Genomic DNA, 20593 nt, shown 5'->3' with positions numbered 1-20593 from the left:
ACGAGTGGGCTAACCTGGACTCAGCTTTGCCAGCCCTTTAGCCGGCAGGGCAATGCCTCTGAACAATGAGGGCTGTTCTGGGCAGTAGCAATACTAGGAAGCCTCCAAGCAGGGAAAACAATAGAACAGGCAGCACCAGGGTGGGGGATGGAGCAAACGGCTGCTGTGTTCCAGGGATCGCCAGCCGGGCAGCCCTGGAAGTCTCACACGGGCTTTCCCTTCGAGCCCAGGATTTTGCTTAACACTTTTGTACATTCAGGTGCTAGAACCTGGAAGAGATCAAATCGGGAACGCTGCCTGACGAGGCACATGGCGAGGGGGGCGGGAGAAGGAGGGGAAGGGGAGAGAGACACACACAGAGACAGACGGCAGCAGACCAGTAACTCTGCACCTTACTTTGCATTTATTCAAACACTCTGGATTCACAGTCCCTTTCTGAACACCACCTTCCTCCACCCTTTCAGCTTTCATGTCCCAGCAGCAGAGATTCCCTGACAGTGTTCCCAACCTCTTCCCCACCTCCTGCCATCCAGGAATATGGGAAGGGCAAAGTGCTTACGAACCCTCCCCGCCCCCGCAAGTCACACCTGGCAGGCTGAGAAGCTGGGCCTTAGACAAACACACATCACAGGCTGAGCTGGTGTAACTGACACAGTGCGCAGCCACAAGGAAGGTGTGTAACAAGATCAGCAGCTACGGGCAGGTGTGAGAAGGTGCAGGTCATGTTATCCACACCCTGAGGGGATCAGCCTGCCAGGGACACCATGAAGGTCTTTGTAACCCACCGCTTGGAATCTATCTGCCCACCCAGTACCTGAGCACCTCAGAGTCTTCAGTGTATTTAGCCTCACAACACCAGAGCAGAGCCATTATCCCCGTTGTACTGATAGGGAAACTGAGGCACAGGGAGATGATGTGACTGTCCCAAGATTCACACAGGAAGCCTTTGGTGGAGCAGGAAATTCCGAGTCCCAGGTTAGTACCCTAATTAGCAGGCCTCCCTACTCCCAGTGGCGTTTCTGCCAGCTCCTCTACATTCTGCGCAGAAACATCACTCTAATAATGATTTATCACCGTGGGAATCTGTTCTTCATCCAGCCCCAGGGACTCTACTTAAGGGCTTCTGTGCCCCTGCACAGGACTAGCCAGAAAGTTGTCCAGCTGAGGTGTGTTTTATAAGCTGCCTGACTGAAAAAAAAAATAAATAGGAACTTCACTAATGCCACAACACCCCATGCAGAGCCTCCTGGTGTCAAGGTGGGTGGGTGGGAGGTGGGAGAGAGAAATCAGAAAAAGGCCAAGATCCCCCGAGACGGCAAAGAACATGGAATGGCAGCTGGGGAAGTTACAATTCTGCTGTAACAGGGAATTCACAAACCAATTAGGGAGACAGAGCCATTGCCGGGTTCCAGGATCCATCCCCTCCTCTAGCCCAGGAAAGCAGCTCCAGCTGTCACAGCTTTACTGCAGGGGAACTTGGCTGTCTGCAAACCAAGGAGGGGAGTCCAGCTGGAATGCACAGGATGCCTCCGAGCTTGCCCCACAGCCTGGGGTATTGAGATACTTTGGCACAAGAGGCCTGTTGAACTCAGTCAGGAATGGAAGGCTGCCACCGTGCACGCACTATCAAGTAGTCACCACAGTGCTATATATCCTACAATGTATATAATACCCTACAGCTCGCGTTCCTGCAGAGAACCGGACCTGGGAGAGGAGCTAATTTAGGAGGACGACCAGAGATGAAATGTTAGATTTAAAGGTTACTGGGAGCAACCCCTCGACCCCATAGGTAGGTTTGGGAGGCTTAGATTTTTCATTGGTAAAGGTCAATTACACACACACACACAAACACACACACCCTGACCATCAAATATTTCCACCGATAATAACTGAAATCTACAGATTGGCAAAGGAAGAAAAATGGTGCTTGAGAACTTAAGAGTCAAAATCCAGCGAGTCAGACTTTTGAATTAGGCTTGTTACAAAAAGGACTAGCAAATGAATGGCAAAAACAGGTCTGATCCATGCCACCCCCACCAAACGTGTGCTCGCCTCTTCTCTCTCTCATCCAGTGGTGGCTCCTAACCCAGCAAGCCTTGGGAGCGGCTCATATATACAGGTCTGCAGCCTCCTGCTGCCCCAGCCTTCTCCTCTGCTCCCATGGCTCTTAGCCACAGCATGTGCAGCCCAACCTGATGGGGCCCAAATCGAGCATCCCCAGCCTCCGTCCTGAGCAGATGAGGAGCAAAAGGAGGAAGAGATCTAAACACTAGAGAACAGAAGAGAGAAACATTCCTCCTCCCTCACTCTGTTGCGTGTGCAATGAGGAGAGGGAAGGGTGAACGTACAGGGCAGGGCGGTTGAGGGGCACAGGAAAGATGCATCAATTCATAGCAACATGGGCTGCAAGAACAACTTGAGAACAACTGTCTTAATAGCTTCTGCATTAGCTTACAGGGTCACTGGGTGCCCACTACCTAACTCACCCCTTTGGGACACGCCAGGAGTATGGAAGATACAAACCATCTCTATGAAGACCACAACCAGCACGTGGTGCTCCCATCAAGGGCCCTTTCTGAGCTAATGGGGCAAAGCACAGACATTTCTAGCCAGAGTCTGGATTCTCTTCCTTGATTCTTTCTTGTTTTCCCATCTCCCAGGGCTCCAATTTTCCCTCCCCATCCAGCCCAAACAGGCACATCCTGGAGAGATGAAGTTATATGGCCAAAAGCATCCTGGAGCGCTCTCACCTCCAGTCAGACTCCTGCGATTCACAGCCCAGGATTCCCCTGCAGCAGTGACCGTGGCTGAGTAAGAGACTGAGTGACATCAGATGACTTTTCATGCCATGTTGTAAAGCTTTGCCTATGAGAAACAGAATGGATTGAAACCCGTTGACTTTGGGAATGGGGGGAAAGGAAGCCATTCAATTAACTGACCCGAGATCAGCTTTGGAAGTCGTGGCAGAAAAGCGAGTAGCCGTAGTGGGCTTTTTAGGACGCAGACGTGGTGGTTGACTGAGTTTGCCATGTGTAATGAAGTATCTCTACGTGTCACATGTAAGACATGGCCTCAGCGTCTGGGTCCCTCCCGGTTGCTATTGCTTGACAGAGGCGCAGTCTATCGGGGGAAATTTACAAAGGATTCCACCAGTGCTAATGCTGTGTTAACGTTAATGGTGAATCAGTGCATTCCTGGCACTGGCAGGAATTATTTGTCTAAGACCAAGACCTTAGACTCCCCAGTGAAACTTATCAGGCAAGTTTCCCGAGCACACATTCCAGCTAGTTCCGGATGGTTCCAGAAACTTGCCCATGGCAAAGAGATGATAAATTTGAAATTAACCAAGCAGGGCGGCAGGGAGAGGTGCAACATCGGCAGGTACGTTAGGCGCAGGATGACCGTGTCAGGGATATAAACCCTCTTGCATCAGGGCACAAACAAACCGCTAGCTGACGGGGTGAGGAGTCAGTTCCCCCACTGAGGATCCTGGCTCCTTCATCTGAAGCATGTCTCATTTTAAGACAAGCTAGGAGCACAGGGGCACAATCTCAGGCCTCGGGATCACTAGGAAAAGAGATGTGTTCTCACCACGTTAGTGAACACCTGGTAACTAAGGAGGGAAACACCTAGGGTGACCAGATGTCCTGATTTTATAGGTACAGTCCAGATTTTGGGGGCTTTTGCTTATATAAGCACCTATTACCCCCCATCCCCTGTCCTGATTTTTTACACTTGCTATCTGGTCACCCTAGAAACACCTAGTGCAGGCAAGGTCAAAATGTGCTACTGAGATTCCGGCTGCATTACCTAAGTGAGCTCTGAATGGCTTCGTAGCTCCTAGGAGCGGAATTGGTGACATCATGGAGCTGGGATTGTACTTAGGAGCCGATCTCAGGGCTACAACTGAGCCTTGCAGAACAGATGAAGGAGTAGATCTTCTTGTCCCCAAAGAAGTCGCCCCTGTCAAAGCAGTCCCTGCAGGACGGAAGAAAGTGGAGAGACTGGGCCACCTTCTCCTCTCCGACACGCTCCTGGCCTTGCTGCAGTGCCGAGGGAGGGTGGAGTCAAAGGCGGAGAAGCAATCTCCACAGCTAATGAATCCAGAACTTGAGTCAGGCAAGCTGAGCAGCGCCTCACCTTTGCAATCAGTCATCAGCAAGATTCAGTTACAGCCAGGTAAACCAACACTTTCCACACAAGGCAGTCAAGGGCTTTGGCCTCCCACCACAAAACCCAGATTCTAGCAACACATCAGCTCAGCCATCCCCACAAGCTGTGGTCAGGCACTTAGTGAGCTGAGAGATCAGCTTCTTCCATGAGCTAAACCGTTACAGAAGGGACGAGAGGCAGGGTGAAGAGAGGGAGAACGTGCATCTCAGAAATCTGATGAGCAGATACGTGACAAACTGCCGTTCACTGACTAGCTATCAGATCAAAGGGCTCTGCTCCTTTATGAACTCTGGTGGCTCGGTCTGAAGAAAGCGTATTTAGCAGATCTAGTCTTTGCATCAGGACAGTTTCCTCTTGCATCGCTGTCTTGTGCTAGTACCTGGGAGTTTATTGCTTTGTCAGGTACCTCCAAAAAGAATTTCACTGCGTGAAAAGAAATACATGCATATATTTCTCTGAATGAGAGGTTTTCCCCTCCAGACACAAACAACAACCCTTCCATTCAGAATAACCTTTATTGTATATGGAGAATACCCACACAAGAAAGAACACAAGTAAGATCCCTCGGAGATAACACAGTGTGTTTGTGCCCTCTGCAGCAGTTTGCACCTGAACACAGAATGGCTGCTGAATTCTGCATGTGGGTAGAGTGATAAGAAAGGGACAGGTTCAGGATACAGAAAACAAAGAGCCATCATGATTTCATAGGTAAAGAAACCCACCGGGATTTCAAAAGCTCTGTTCCTTTCAGGGTACTGGTTTAAGTGAATCACACTGTGCAGTGGGGTGAATGATTCAGATAAGAGAGGATAAGAACTTAGTATCAGAACTCTTGAACTTTCACCTAGAAATGAAATGGAACCTGAATCTTTGGTTAAATGAACTAACTCTGCCGAATCACCACAAAGTCATTTTCACATACCTCTCCTGCCCCTACATGGGCTTTGCTGATGCTGTAGGAGACTGGGGATCAGTTACAAACTCTTGGGTTGTGAGTGCTGCAAACCAATGTGACTGAAAAATGAAGCATGATTCTATTTGGTGCCATCCCAGCTCACTGGTAAGTTTAGGGTGACCAGATGTCCCGATTTTATAGGGACAGTCCCGATTTTTGGGTCTTTTTCTTATATAGGCTCCTATTACCCCCCACCCCCTGTCCCGATTTTTCACGTTTGCTGTCTGGTCACCCTAGGTAAGTTTCCCCCTTGGCCAGCTGAGAGGTTGAATCCCTGACTTCCCTACCTGTGCAAGGTCCACTTTGATCCTCTCTTACACAGATATTCCAAAGCAGGAATCGCTCCCTCTCCACAGGACGGAAAAGGAATGGTCGCCCGGGATGGGTGAGATCAGAACAAGGTGCCTAAGCTCGCTACCAAGGCAATTCAAGCATTTATTTTCATCGCCTGAAATGGTGGCAGATGCACAGGGGGGAGTTCAGAGGGGACTCGAAGGCCATGCTTACGCTATGGGTTCTTTGCCAGGACAGCTATATGGGATGGGGTGTATGCCCCACATCGGCTCCGAGGGAGCGGAATCAGGCCAGGCAGGCCCAATCACTCAAGTATGCGGAAAACGAGGAAGATTTCGGCTGTGTGGAGAGCTTTGCTCAGAAAGAAGCACACCTGTGAGGGAACAGGCAGGGGATTCTATAAAGCCAGGAGGCCAGAAATAGTGTAAGGGGGCAGCAAGGAGGAAGCCTGTTGTCTCTCTCGCTGGAGTCAGGGAGACTATACTAAGTACACTAGACACGATAAATCGACCCCCGCTGGATCGATCGCTGCCCGGCAATTCGGTGGGTAGTGTAGACAAGCCCTAAGCCAGTGGCTCACTGGTCACCCTTTTCACACAGCAAGCCTCTGAGTGCGACCCCCCCTTATACATTTAAATCACTTTTTTATATATTTAACACCATTATAAATGCTGGAGGCAAAGCAGGATTTGGGGTGGAGGTTGACAGCTCACACGACCCCCCATGTAAGAAGCTCGTGACCCTCTGAGGGGTCCCGACCCCCAGTTTGAGAACCCCGTCCCTAAGCTCTCCGGGGCAGGGATGGTATTACTCTGCTTGTACAGCACTCGCCGCAGTGGTGCCCCCACCGTGGCTGGTCCCAAGGTAGTACTGCAATAAACGTGTTCATGTGCAACTTGCAGACACGCCTTTCCTTTGCACATTACCTCCTGAATTTGGCCCTCTGAACGTAAGGGAGTCTGAGTCAGGGCAACTAAGCAGCTGAGGGGTCAGAAGAGAGGAGTGAAGCAAGAAACACAACTAAGAGGATGATGTAACGAGGTGTAAAGCAGCCCTCCCACCCCCAGCTTTTTCTGGCTCACAGATGCCTCAGTAGGTCTAAGGGAGTCTGACCAAATAAAATGGAATCTAAAGCTTTGTCTACACTGCGGGGGTTGCACCATTACACTCCTTTACACACCTCCTCTGAATTTAGTTCCTAGTCTTACAAAATGAAACAAATCGAGCCCAGCCCGTCAGGAAACGCTCGGTGTTTTCAGTACATGCTAAGCACACTAGCGAGCTGATTGCAGAGGTGCTCAAAGGCTGCAGCCCTCATCGAGTTGTGGGTGCTCCTCTCAAAATCAGGCTGTAAGTGCATTCAGCATGTGACTTTTTTTTTTTTATTATTATTATAATACAAGTGTTTCATTGAGTCAAACATTATGTGGTCACTTAGCAGCTAAGCCTTCCCCACAAAGAGGAGAACACATGGCATCTGTTCTGGGTCTTAAGATCACAAGCCCACCCAGCTCCACCTTCTCTTAGAGATAAGGGCTTGTGTAAATCACGGGTTATTAAAATAAAGTCATCACGGCAGCACCAAGGGTAAGTGCTGGCATTTCACAGGGGATGGACAGCCGCCGAGTCCCCCCTCCTCACAAACTGCTGTGACTTTTCCAACAGTGGATAGATGGAAGCAGACGTTCCAGCCTCCTTCTCCTGGCTGAGGCCCCAGCTGCTCCGGGGGGTAGTGGGCTGGTCCTGTCCCAGAGAGGGGTGGATAGGTGGCAGGCCGGTCCCATCCCGAGGGGCAGAGCGTACGTGGTATAATGGGTAGAGAGTGTCTTACCACACGGCACTGTCCGTCTGGCCCAGCTCCAGCCCAGGCTGCTGGTGCAGCTTCCTGCCTGGCCAGCATGGGATGGGGGGCAGCACCGACACCACACAGAATTTAGGAGCCCCGGACCACCCTGCAGCAGCCTCCAGCCGGCCTAGGGGAGACATCGCAGGAGCTGAGACTGGCACCTGCCACTTGGAGCACGAGCAAGTGTGTGAGGAGCACCTCCCTGGCAGGAGGGATCCGGGCAAGACCAGGATCCAACCCCCTCCCCCCAACCCTGCTGGAGAGGGTCCCTTTCACATACACAGCCTGATCCACCCACCCGGGAATCACACACCTGCACATGCTCCAAGCGGCTGCTGTGGGGGGGGGCCAGGCTGAGGCTCCCAATTGCCTCACCTTGTCAGTGCCGGCCCCGTCCCCCTGCTGGCTAGCCAGACAGGAAGCCGCTGCTGCCTGGTGCTTAGAGCCCCCTTCCCCTCCACCCCGGCCTGCCCCGAGCAGCCATGTTATCCCAGGGCTGTGATTTTCCCAACAGCAGGGAGGGGGAAGTGGACATTCCCACTTCTGCCTTCCCGCTGTAGGAAAAATAAATCACGATTCTGGGCTAACTTCACCGTTTCCGGGCAGTCCGTGAAACTGGGATTTACTCAGCGCTGCCAGACGGCCGGCCAAAACGGAGTTTGTGTGCAACAAAAGAGCGCTGTCTCGCCAGCTCCTCACCCTCTCCACTTTCAAACGGCTCTCAGGCTTTAGGATGTTAGTCACAACTACTGCTTGAGACTTTCGTGAGGAGCATGAGGCCACGAAGGAAGGAAGGTCCAGGGGGTAGGTCCAGAAGACCTGGGGTCATTTCCCTGCTCTGCTACAGGCTTCCTGCGTGACCTCAGGCAAGTCATTTAGCCTCACTGTGTCAGTTCCCTGTCTGTGCAATGAGGACACTAGTACTTCCTTCCCTCACAGGGGTGCTAGGGGATACGTTAAAGATGTGGGAGATGTTCAGATACTAGATAGATGAGACTGAAGGCAGGTGGTCTCTGACGCTTCCCTGCCATTTGCTTCTGCATGTTCCCATCCACAACAGAGCATTGTGTGCACCCAATGCACTGAAGGGTAGGGCTGACACGAGCTGCTGCCTCTGGGCCAAATTCTGATCTCAGTTACACTGGCGTAAATCCAGAGTAACACCTCCAGACTTTGTCAGTGAATCTGACTCCAACTTTGGTAAACTGGCACAGTTCCTTAAAAAGAGGTAGAAGCCACTCCCAGGGAATGGTTTTATTTTCTCCTCACTAGATCATTCCCCAGCTCTCAGCCCAGAGAGGAAATGCAGCTCGGACACTATTCCTAAACTTTGACGGCTGGGGAGTTCAAAGAGGATCATTAAAGCTGTTAGAGGAAGTGACTGCAGAAGAGAAAGGCAGAATTAAGAGGAACAAGTTGTTCTAAGAAGCTACTGCATCCGTCTGATCCAGGGAGCACTCTACCAAGAGCAAGACCAGATTTCTTAGCAATGACACCAAGCAACTGGCATGTTACTACGGAGAAAACAAACAGACCACAGCATAGAGTATTAAGCAGAGACAATGCAACTGCCACTGAAAGGGACTTACTTAGAAAACAGAGAGGCTCACTTTAAAAAAAAACAAAACAGTTTCCTGTTGAGAATTTACCTCAAGATGAAGTAGTTGGAGAGGACAGCTGTGGTATGTTAAAGGAGCTCTGTCAGCTTAAAAAGAAAATCATATTGTGAACCGTTTTCTTTGCCCGTGTTACTAACAACATCTTAGCTGATTAAAAACCCAGTCTTCTTACTTTCTGCATTCCCTTCAGGTGGGACAATGAAACTCAGCAAAGTCTGTTTATAATCAGTTTCACTTTCAGGTCCTGATATTTCAGCATTTGGGAGGCAAAGAAGGAATGGGAATCCGTTAAATGAAACAGCTGCTTTTATTCAGAATTTTAGAAGCCATATATGGCAAAGAATTTTTTGGGGGAGAAATGGGGGGAAGCTAAGAGTTCCCCCTAAGATGATTAATATCCCTCATGTGCGAGACAAGAATTTCATCATCAGGTTACGCACAGGGAGCAAATGGAAACAATGATGAACCATGAACAGCTATAGATACTGACACGTTCTTAACCTATATACAATTACGTCTGTGTTTCAGGCACACCAGTACCATTAGGTGCTTTTGAACTAGCAATGACTCCTGAAGCCCATAGATGGTATGCAAGGGAATCAGAGAATTGTTGATATGCCTGCATCACGTTGCATATGACAAGAGCATTGTCATCTGGGTACCCCTTCAAACTCACAGGAGATCGACCTATGCTTGCAGGTTTTACTGTATTCGAGAGAATTCAGACAAGGGCATTAAAGTGCCACTGAGAGTAAGCACAGCAGAAATGGGACAGATGGAAGGTCTCTCACTGCTAGAGATTTATTGTGGCTTGATGCTTGTTTCCAGTCTCCTAATGAGAGATGTTTATCTTGTGACTGGTTCTAGGTTCTGATTTTATAAACGAATGGCTAATAATAATATGAAAATAAAAATAGATTGATTGACACTGGCGCAATAAACATGGAGCACATTCGAATGGTTAGGACAAGTTTGTGGTTTTATTCCCAGCTCAGCCACTGATTCATTATGTGACCTTGAGTGAGTCACTTAATTTCTCTGCACCTCCATTTCCCCATCTGTAGAATGGATACACTACTACTAAATTTCTATACAGTGTTTTGCGCTGTGCAGATGAACAGTGGCATAGAAGTACTTAACAGTAATATGAGTCGCTCATCATACCATTGCTGAGATGTTGCATTTGGAATCATGGAGGACCAAGTTTTCAAGAGAACTCCGAGCCAGATTCTCACATGCCCCATAGCCAGCAGCAACCACTGAGGCACTGACAGCCAACGCACCGAGCTCTTGAAAATCTGACCATTGGGACCCAATCCAGCTCCCACTGGAGTGACTCTCATTGACCTCACAAGAGTTAAATCAGTCCGATACTGAAGTGACTCATTTTGTGCCAGGCTGAAATTAGCTTATCCACATTACATTTCTGAATAGGTGGTTTTCTGTTTGTTTGAAGTGTATTTTCCACCAGCCCCTTTTCCAGCTGCTGAGGATCACTTGCCAACAATCTGACTGCCAGAGATTTTAATCTGGAGTACTCTGATGAGAAATTAAATCCCTAATAATCTTCTGCCCATAGTCTTCCCCTCACTTTTTGCACGTGCAACCATTTTAAACAATGGCACCAATTTATGACTCTACATACAGGTTTCAAGTGGGAACCCATCACAATGGATTTATTTTGATCTCTTGCAATTCAAAGAGACGGCCTGGCTTGATCAGTTTCTCGGTCTCCCCATACTCAGCTTGCAATGTTTAATGTCCTGTCCCTCTCGCCCATTGCTCAGCCTGAAGATTGCACTTGTAATTAGTGGTTTAAAAAACAAACAAACAGACAAACTGGAATAAAATGTAGGACTATTCTTGTTGTTTTATTGAGAATGCCTCCTACTGCACATATAATTTCTGAACTATCCACTGACATTTTTAAGCAATCTACCCTGCAATTTCTGTAGAGCTGGAAGACAGACTATTTTGCTCAACTAAACAAAAAACAAAACAGAACCAAAACAGCCTTTGAGATCCTTGTATGTTTGGAACTAACCATTAAAACTGGCTGAGAAAAATTTTGCCTGACAACAAGAGACATTGTTGGGTGCCTATTTCTCATTCTTACAGCTAATCAAATGCAGCAAAAGGGATGGTTTATAGGGTCCACATTAGAACCAGCTTGTTGTGGTATTACTAACTATAATAGGCCCTGATCCTGCAAACACGCCCATCAGTTGAACAGGGCCGACGAGACGGGACGGGGGGAAGCCAGTACAAATTACTGGGGCCCGGCGGTCCAGAAGGGGGCCCAGGGCCTGGCTTTGTCGGCCCTGTTTAGCCGGTCCACCCTTGCTGGGGGGCCCAAAAATTTTTTTTTCACCGGGACCCGAACCCGCTCTTGGCGGCCCTGCTGATTTCAGTAGGATTTCTCCTGTGCTAAGCGGTCACAGGGTTGGGCCTATAACAGATCAGATCCAGGACCTCCCCAGCCTGTGCAAAGAGCTCTCTGCACATGGGCCATGCACTTTTAGGATTGGGGTCATGGAGAGGACTTCAGATTTATTTAGCTACATCAAGCTTTAATTTCTATTTTCTAAATATTACAGACCAGTTTGTAGACTGAGGTTCTAATCCTACAAATACTTACACGTGTGCTTAACTTGACTACTGCAAGTAGCCCCACTCAATCAGTGAGACTGCTCACAGTAGTCAAGTTAAGTATATGCATAATGTTTACAGACTAAGGCCTAACGGTTTTCTTCCTCCTCCTCCAACTCTACACTCCAAGGTAGAAATTACTTCTTTTTTTTAAATCTGCAACCTGGCTTCCTAACACTTTCATTATGTGCAATTTACTGAGAGCACCAAAGCCAGAGAAGTCACACTCCAAGAAGTTCCCATCTGCATTTAAAATGTTATTTTGTAAGCACCTATCAAAATTATCTCCCTGTCCTGAAAACTGCATGCTATGGATAATCTTTCACATCTCAGGGTAATTTATAGAACGTCTGCTATTTCCACTCTCTGCCTTTCCACCCCCAGTCTGAAAAAACAAAGGGTATTTAACCAACAACCTGCTAGATCTGCTCCTGATACTTTTGAGCACCAGATCCAGGGCTAGTTAGTTATGTCAGTGAGGGGAGTTTAAATTTTTGTAAAAAATGGGGATTAGTCAGTATATAGGGAGGGCTTGGCGATCAAGGCAGTTAACAGAAAAGGGAAGAAGTGGGTAGTATCAATCTTAGTGGCCAGTTTATAAATAGAAACAAAGTGGTGAGATAATATCTTTTATTGGACCAACTTCTGTCAGTGGAAGAGACAAGCTTTAGAGATTCACAGACCTCCTGTTCAGGTCAGAAAAGGTAACCAGCTGTGCACAGCTAAAAATGTTTATAAATAGATCTTACAGAGACAGGTGTTCCTCTACCAACCTGAGCAGAACAGATACAGCAGCAGCAGCAGTTTACCAGAAAGTAACAAAGACAGGATAGAGGAATGGGAGAGAAGAGCTTGCAGGGGAACAGATTTAGGCACGTTCCTTAGACCTTTACCTCCTCTATAGCTCTTTGGTATTCAGTGGCTCTTTGTTGACACCCAAACTAATCTGTTGCATAACCACCCTCGATGTTGCTGTGAAATAATTTAGGAAAAGGAAGCGAGAGAATTCCCTAGCTGGGAGAGGAAAGCCAGTCCCTGGTTTAGCTAGAGGGCACTCTTCTCGTTACCAGCCTCTTTGCTTTACTTGCAAACAAAAGATAGAAAACCGGTGGGGTGGGGGGTGAGGGTGGAGGACGGCGAGAGAAAGGGAAGAAAGAAAAGTGAGATCCCAGGGTCAGCCGGGACCTTACCATTCAGCCGCACTGTGAATTGCCTCCTCCTGCGATCGTGCTCCACCTGGATGGGGCAGTTCTGCTCCAGGATATTGAGCTGAGCTGCATGTGCCATGTTGCTGGGTGGGCTGTTGCTTGGAATTTGGGGTTTTTTTTTAACGTCTGTGCAGGGACAGAGAGATTTAGTTATTTCTAGGGCTGGACCAGCTCCTTCTCTCCCTGGTCAGCAGGGGGAAGGTACAGAACGATGACCGGCGGGGAGAGACATGATGAGCTCCTGCTGAAACTGACACACACACACACAAAAAGCCAGGAAATCAGCTGTGAACTCACGTGCTGACCTCACAGCCAATGCCCAAGCAGCCTTTTTGTTTTGATACATTCCATTCGACTCTTAAAGGAACACTGCACCTTGAAACCCACCCCCATTCCCGCACCTTCTCCTCCTCTCCCCCTGCTCATATATCTAGAAGTGAACTTCTGTGCCGAAGGGAAAAGAATCATGCTGTCTTAAGAAAGGGGGTAGTTTTATGATTCATTTCTCCCCACCCCCAAGTGATTCATTCCCTCCTTAGAAATGATAGAGCCTGCTGATTGTCCTCAAGAGGCATCTGGACTCACCTGACATCACAGGCTTCCCTGCTCTGTGACACAATGGAAATCCGAAATCATTTCCTTTCTTTCTGTACCTACACGGGGAAATGTTCTGGCAAAGCTATGCCAGTACAGTCACACCACTCTAGTTATAGCAGTGTAAAGCCCCGTGTGGACGTTCTTACTACAGAATGAAAGTGCCTTTTTCTGGTTTAACCCAAGTTTGAAAGCAGTTGAGGGAATACACCTGTTTCCAAGGAACATATTTTTCTCTGTGGGTTGCGAAATCATGATGAGCGATACCACAGAGCTCACTTTAATTAACAAGTTACACTATTTTGCAAAAACAGAGCTAGAAACAAACTTATACATTGCAAAAACAAAGCTGCTGCAGAGGACAAAAGTTCCTGTGCAATCTGTCTTGTGAATTGAACAGGCTCACAAGTATTAAAAGAAAACATGTTCTTTGGCTTCGCCACCTTACAGGATACAATCAGTGTTTAAAATTAAAAAATAATTAAACTGCATAGTCAGCGATTTTTACTGTGGTTTCAAATCATGCGCTATATGAAAGAGAGAGGGCCCGATTTTCCACTCACAGCCAGTTGCTGCTCCCTTACCCTGAGCACCCTGGCCCTGGAACAAGAGCCACTGCCACCCTTCCCTTCCCTACTATGCAGAGGTGGCTGTCACAAGAGGCATCTCCACCAGCTTTTTGCCAGCAGTGAATTCCCCAGCAGGAGGGGAATTCTCCACTGCTTCTCTCCAGACTCCAGCTGCTTTCAGTCCACTTTGTGCTGTGTTCATAGTGAAAAGTGAATTTAGCAGACCAGAAAATCCAGGTCCTTTATTTAGGCCATGCTCCTACAGTGAACTCCACGTTGGAAACCTCTGTGTCCATGCAGCGCCCTATTGGCGCAGGGATTTGTCAGTGCAGACCTCATTACAGTATCCCAGTCTTGAGTGACTCTCAGACAGATGTTCCTTCTCTATGCCCTGGTCTCCATTGGACACTGGATTATACTCCATTTGATGCTGTATAAATCTACTCTAAGTACCTAGGTAGAGACCTAATACAAGTTCCCAGTATACATTTGTCTGACAGTTTTCAGTGCATTGTTAGACTGTGGAACTCATTGACAAGGAAGTTGTGCAAGCCAAGAATTTAGCAAGATTCAAACAGGAACTTGACTATTATATGGCTATCAAGAATACCCAGAGTTATCCTCAGACTTCAGGTCTTAGTCCAAGCTTTAGCTGCTAGAAATCAAGATGAGACCTAATGTGTGTGTGGGGGGGGGAAGGGCAGATTATCCCACAGCTGCCCACAGTGGGGTTCTTGCTTCCTCCTCTAAAGCATCTACTGCTGGCCACTATCAGACTGAATACTGGACCAGATGTCCACAGATCTGATCCTGTATATATGGGCATTCCCATATTCCCATTTTTTTCTCTCTACGAACGAGTGTGATACATTTGAGTGAAACTGCTTTGGACAAACTTAATAAAATACAGTTTAAAAGATTATTGGAGAAGACTACATTATTGTTATTCTGTATCAAATGGTAGGGAACTGGGAATAATAATATTTAATAATTAGTAATACTTTGTCCATCTATAGTGCCTTTAAACCAAAGATCTCAAGGAGATTAACAAACTTGAATTAATTAACGTCATCAAGTCTTTGTCCAAGGTCACACCTCATATAAGAGAGGCAGGATGGTCCAGTGGTTTGCATGTTAACTTCAGGCTCGGTAGACCGGGGTTCAGTTACTTTCTCTGACACAGACCTTTTGTGTCACCTTAGGCATGATCCTTATTCCCTGTGTATCTTTTCTCTCTCAGAGGTGTTGCGAGGATATATACAGTAAAGATTATGAGGAGTTCAGACACTAGTAATGGATGCTATATATGTACCTTAATAGAGGGAGCTAAGCTTAATAGTCCTGACTAGTAGCCCACTGCTGTAACTAATAGACAATGCTGTCATCTGTGTAGCTCCACATAGTCCTGTGAAAGATTTACCAAGAAACATGTGAATTAAATGAAAGGGAGAATTTGATTTAATGTGGACAAAAGCCAGTTCCACACACCTGGATTCTTTCAGCAGCCCCCTGAAAATATGTTGCAATATTAGATGCTATGGATTTATCTTCATGTTGCATGAGGATTATACCCTTGCTAGGACTTCAAAACAGGTACTCAAATGCCAAAGCAGCATCTCTCCCAGCTGAACTAAGGAGAATTCTCAAGTGCTTTTGGTAATTGAAATCTTCTATCAGGTTTCCAGCCACTGAGAGGCAAGACTGTTGCATGTCATTGTCTGAGATCATGGAGTGTTTAGCTGGATGATCCACCACCTATTCACACACTGATCTCTCCATTCCAGAGCCTACAAATCCACACACTGACCCACAGCATGTAATAAAACTTTAGAAATGTGTGGTGGCCTTTTAGGAATGTTAAAAATCCATCCCCATATGGAAAATGATAAGAACATTTGAGCTCTGTTGGGAATTTTATCTGTATCTCTGCCTGGTTGCCTCTGCCTCAGGCCAGCAAAGCAATAGCTGCAGCCTAGGACAATCTGCTCAGACAGACAGAAGGAGTCGCAGGCCGCAGAGAAGGTAAAGGTGCTCAGAATAGGACCTCATCTTGGGAAGACAATGGGAGTTCTGCCATTGACTTCAAGGATCACCAGCATCAATCCCAGAACTGCCTGTTATTCTGTGTCATCAGGATTCAGGCCATGAAATTCCTGCTGGATATTTTTCTTTATTACACTCAAGGATGTTTTGTATATTTTTACTCTACCTAACAATGATGTCATGTTACCATATCGAATTTTGATGATAAAATATTGTATCGATACTTCTGCAGCTCCTTTCTCATCTGAGGATCTCAAAGCACTTTAGAAACATTAGTTTAACTAAACTACACAGCAATGTGGGCCTTAGATGAGAAATACAGAGGGATTGTTTCATTTAGCCCTTTCAGGGCAACCACCGCTGGTGAGGAAACCAGCACCTGTTTAACAATGCAGAGTAACGCTGCACAGTGGTTTGGGAGAGGAAATGAAGAACAACACTTAATTTGATTTAAACTAAAAGGGAAATTCAGTGAGGCTAAATATAATTACTGGTGATGGAATTTGCCAAGGTATGAAGGTTAACACCTCTGCACTTGCAAAAAGTCCCAGAGGCTCCTTAAAACCACAAATGGTCAAGACCTCACAGAATTGACTTTTACCTGGAAAAGCAGCACCTCCAGTAGCAGAATTACTGGTTCAATACTGACACAGAGGGAAAAGCGCCACCTACTATGTCACCAGCGCCACTTCCTGCAGTGGTACCTAGGAGGTTTTTTCCCCACTCAAATGCTGATCAAGCCCAGTTCAGATCTGGGATCACAGGAGAAGGTGGTGTGGCTGCCAGTATAGAGTTCAGACTCTTACTGATTCATAGACTCATATGTTTTAAAGCAGAAGGAACTATTATGATCAGCTAGTTGATCTCCTGCAAACACAGGCCAGAGAACTGCATCTAGTAGTTCATGTGTTAAGCCTGATGACTTGTAGTTGAACAAGAGCAGATATCTAGTCCTGATTTAAAGATTTTAAAGATGCAGAATCCACCATCTGCCTTAGGAAGTTGTTCCGAGGATTAATCACCCTCACTATTAATAATATGTGTCTTATTTCCAATCTGAGTATTTTTTGCTTCAGCTTCCAACCACTGGATCTTGTTTTGTCTTCTCTGCAAGATTAAAGAGCCCTCTAGTACCAGATTGTTATGTCCTAGGGGCAGCCGGTGTAGGAAGCAATCACTTGAGGCCAGAGAGCAGGCAGCTAACCAAAACCTCCATTTTATTTACAGATATACAGAGAGCTCACTCAGCCGGTTGAAACCGGTTGAGCTAACCCATAATAATCTAACTCAGTTGCCATAGCAACAAAAACCATGACAACCAAATACATAACACAGATATTGTCTCCCTCTGTAGGTACTTGTAGACCACCATCAAATCGTCTTTTAACCTTCTTTTTGATAAGCTGAATAGATCCAGCTCCTTAAATGTCTCACTATAAATCAAGTTTTCCAGTCCTTTCAACATGCTTGTAGTTGCACTCTGAACCATCTCCCATTTTTCAAAATCCTTTTACAAGTGTGGACACCAGAACTGGACATAGTATTCCAGTGATGATCTCACTAATGCCAAATACAGAGGTCATATCATCTCCCTACTCCTATTCAGAGTCCCCCCTGTTTATACATCCAAAGATCGTGTGAGCCCTTTTGGCCACAACGTCGTGTTGAGAACTCAGAAATTTGGTAACAGAGGGCTTTTCAATCGAGCAGACAAAGGTGTAACAAGAGCTAATGGCTGGAAATTGAAGCTGGATAAATTCAGACTAGAAATAAGGTGCAATTTTTTTACAGTGAGAATAATTCATCACTGGAACAATTTACCAAGGGCAGTGATGCATTCTCCATCACTGGAAATTTTAAAATTAAGATTGTCAGTTTTCCTAAAAAATACGCTTTAGCTCAAACAGAAATTCAGGAAAAACCCATGACTTGTGTCACACAGGCAGTCAGACTGGATGTTTTCAACGGTCCCCCCTGTCTTTATAATCTATTCATCTACGTTCAGATGGTTTCCAGCCTGCTTCCTTTTCCAGAGTCACTATTTTCCAGGATGCAGACCCCCATCCCGTAACTATGACCACAATTCTTTGTTCCAACAGTTAGGCCCCTGAATTTAGCTGTATTAAAACTGTACCATTATGAGCTCGGTGGAGGGTGACCACCCATCCCAAATTGGGCGGGACAGTCCCGAAATGCAGAGTTCAAGTCCTAGTCCTGGGCTCAGGGCCGGCGCTTCCATTAGGCAACCCTAGGCAGTCGCCTAGGGCGCCAGGATTTGGGGGGCGGCATTTTGTGCGCTCCCCACGGGGCGCACGGGAGCTTCCGGTTTCACTCCCGTCGCACCGCCAAAGAAGGACCTTCTGCCGATGTGCCGCGGAAAACAGCGGCAGGCAATTGAGTAGCTCAATGACTGCCGCTGTCGCCTGCGGCATTTCAGCGGAGGGTCCTTCTTCGGTGGCGCAACGGGAGTGGAACTGGAAGCTCCCGCGTGCCCCATGGGGAGCGCACAAAATGCCGCCCCCCGAATTCTGCCTAGGGCGCCAGAAACTCTGGCGCCGCTCCTGCCTGGGCTGAATGACTCTGGGACAGCATTTGTCCTGAATTCCCTGCAGCACTGCTCTGCACCTGCCTGAGGCTCCAGGGTGGTGCCAGCTTCTTCCTGCTGGTGGTGGTGGAGGGGAGGGCTGAGGTGGGCCTTAGCCCCCCTCACCATGAGGCCCCGCCCCCTGCTTCTCCTCTCCCCTGAGGCCCCGCCCCTGGCCAGGCCAAAAACCAGAGCGGGGCAGTAGTAACAGCTGCCCTGTATGGTGCATCTCTGGGGGTGGGCACACAGGCCTGGGGCTGCTCTTGGGCATCCCGGCCCCCTGTCCAGGGCAGGTGGAGGGTCTGAGGCTCCCCACAGTGGCCCGGGCTCCCTGGGTGGCTCTTACCATGGCCTGGCTGTGGCTTCTGGCCTGGCTAGGGAGTGGGACCTTGAAGGGAAGAAGAGGAGCAGGGTTTGGGGCCTGAGGAGGAGCTGGAGGTGGGGTCATGGGGGGGGTGTCCCTCCATGTGTCCCTCTTTTGCCTTTTGAAAAGGTGGTCACACTAGCTGGTGAAACCTTGTTATGGGTTCCTCACGGAGACTGATAAGCTTGAATACACTCTTCAGTTAACATCATTGTAAGGACAAGCCCCATCTAGGATAAAGGGAATATGTGAACACACCCAGGAATGTTCCTTGATTATTGCTTTGTGTACGGCTCTGTGTGTGTTGTGTGTGTGAAGGTGGAACACAGTGGACAGAAAGCAACACAGCCAGCCAGAAGGAGCAGCTGAAAATGCAGTGTCTGACCCTGAAAGAAACTTGGCGGGGAGGAGGGAGGGGGGAGGTTTCTGGCTCAGGGTGCAGGCTGAAAAGAGTTTTCTTGCTGTTGTGAGCAAAAGAAGCTGTTTTCTGCTAGTTGCTTCCTTGTGTGTACATTCATTGTCAATGAACAAAACTGCATCAAAGAAATACCTGACTACCACAATTTCTGCTCCCAACTGGAACATCCCCAGGGTCCCAAACTAGCCACTCAGGCCAAAAATGGACCACAGCATAAAAAGGAACTGATTTCATTTCCGACAGCAAATTACACTCCTGCCTACTTTAGGCCAGTCCTGTGCTCCACTGGACTTACTTAGCTATTGTGAAAACCATAGTGCATCTTGGGGTGTCAGAGCAGAGTGTGGGGACAGGGGATCAGGATGGGGTTGGCCCTAAAAACCAAACAGTCTATTTTAGACTGTCAGCTGACAATGGTAAGCTCATTGTAAATGCAAAGTGTTTGGTAAGTTGTTCCAATGGTTAATTACTCTCACTGTTAAAAAATTATGCCTTATTTCTAGTCTGAACTTGGCTACTTTCATTTTCCAGCCATTACATTTCCTATAAGTGCTAAGCATTACAATGCTGATTATTAATGTGCTGAATACCCTTCTCACAGGCCTGGCTATTGAGGACATTCAACAATATATGGCTGCCAATTCCAATTCAGATGCGGAAGTCTCCTCTGAACATAAGGTTTAGTGAAGCTGATGTGACACCCTAGACTTCTCTTCCCATTGGCTTTCCCTTGGTAGGGATTCACTCAGCAGGACTGTCCCCTCCCACCCTGTGTGCATTCTTCATAGAGACCCGGACAATAAAAGAATTTGTGGAATGAAGGTGGGTGGAGAATATAAAATCCTTATGTGGGAGATCTGCCTGTGAGTGTGTTACTCAGGAGGCTTACTCAGCTTGTCCTTTAAGGCAGAGTTTCCTAGTCTATGTTGCCATTAAAATATATGGAGGAAAGGTACAGTTGATTAAAGCTCAGGGCAGAGGAGAAGGTTGGTTGGCTGGTTGGCTAAATCACTAACTTTTCTCCACTGGATTTCTAATGAATTTGAGTTCTCTGTGGGTCACATTAAAAAATGTGTTCGGTGGCTGAAGCCTACAGATCCATTTTCAAAAGTGGCCACTAATCATGAATACTTCCATTCTTGGGTGCCCTAACTGCCGTACTTAGGGGCTGATTGCCAGAACTGCTGTGCATCCGAAACCCCCACTCTCTTGATTTGGAGCTATGGGTGCTCAGCAGCTCTGAAAAGCAGATATGAGATGCCTTAAGTTGGGCTCCT

The 20593-nt window shown here is 47.4% G+C and overlaps 1 protein-coding gene across 1 annotated transcript in view; it reads right to left on the bottom strand.

Annotated features, from left to right (window-relative positions):
- The window catches only part of NATD1 (N-acetyltransferase domain containing 1), a 32872-nt gene extending 19796 nt beyond the window's left edge, over nt 1-13076 (bottom strand). Inside the window, exon 1 of the mRNA XM_044980826.1 lies at nt 12727-13076. Within this exon, the coding sequence (XP_044836761.1) occupies nt 12727-12823 (97 nt within the window). The 5' untranslated portion in view covers nt 12824-13076. The remainder of the gene's footprint in view (nt 1-12726) is intronic.
- Between the last annotated feature and the right edge of the window lie 7517 nt (nt 13077-20593).

The sequence above is a fragment of the Mauremys mutica genome, chromosome 11 (assembly GCF_020497125.1).
Source record: "Mauremys mutica isolate MM-2020 ecotype Southern chromosome 11, ASM2049712v1, whole genome shotgun sequence".
Taxonomy (NCBI): domain Eukaryota; kingdom Metazoa; phylum Chordata; order Testudines; family Geoemydidae; genus Mauremys; species Mauremys mutica.
This window is presented reverse-complemented; position numbering and strand designations above follow the sequence as displayed.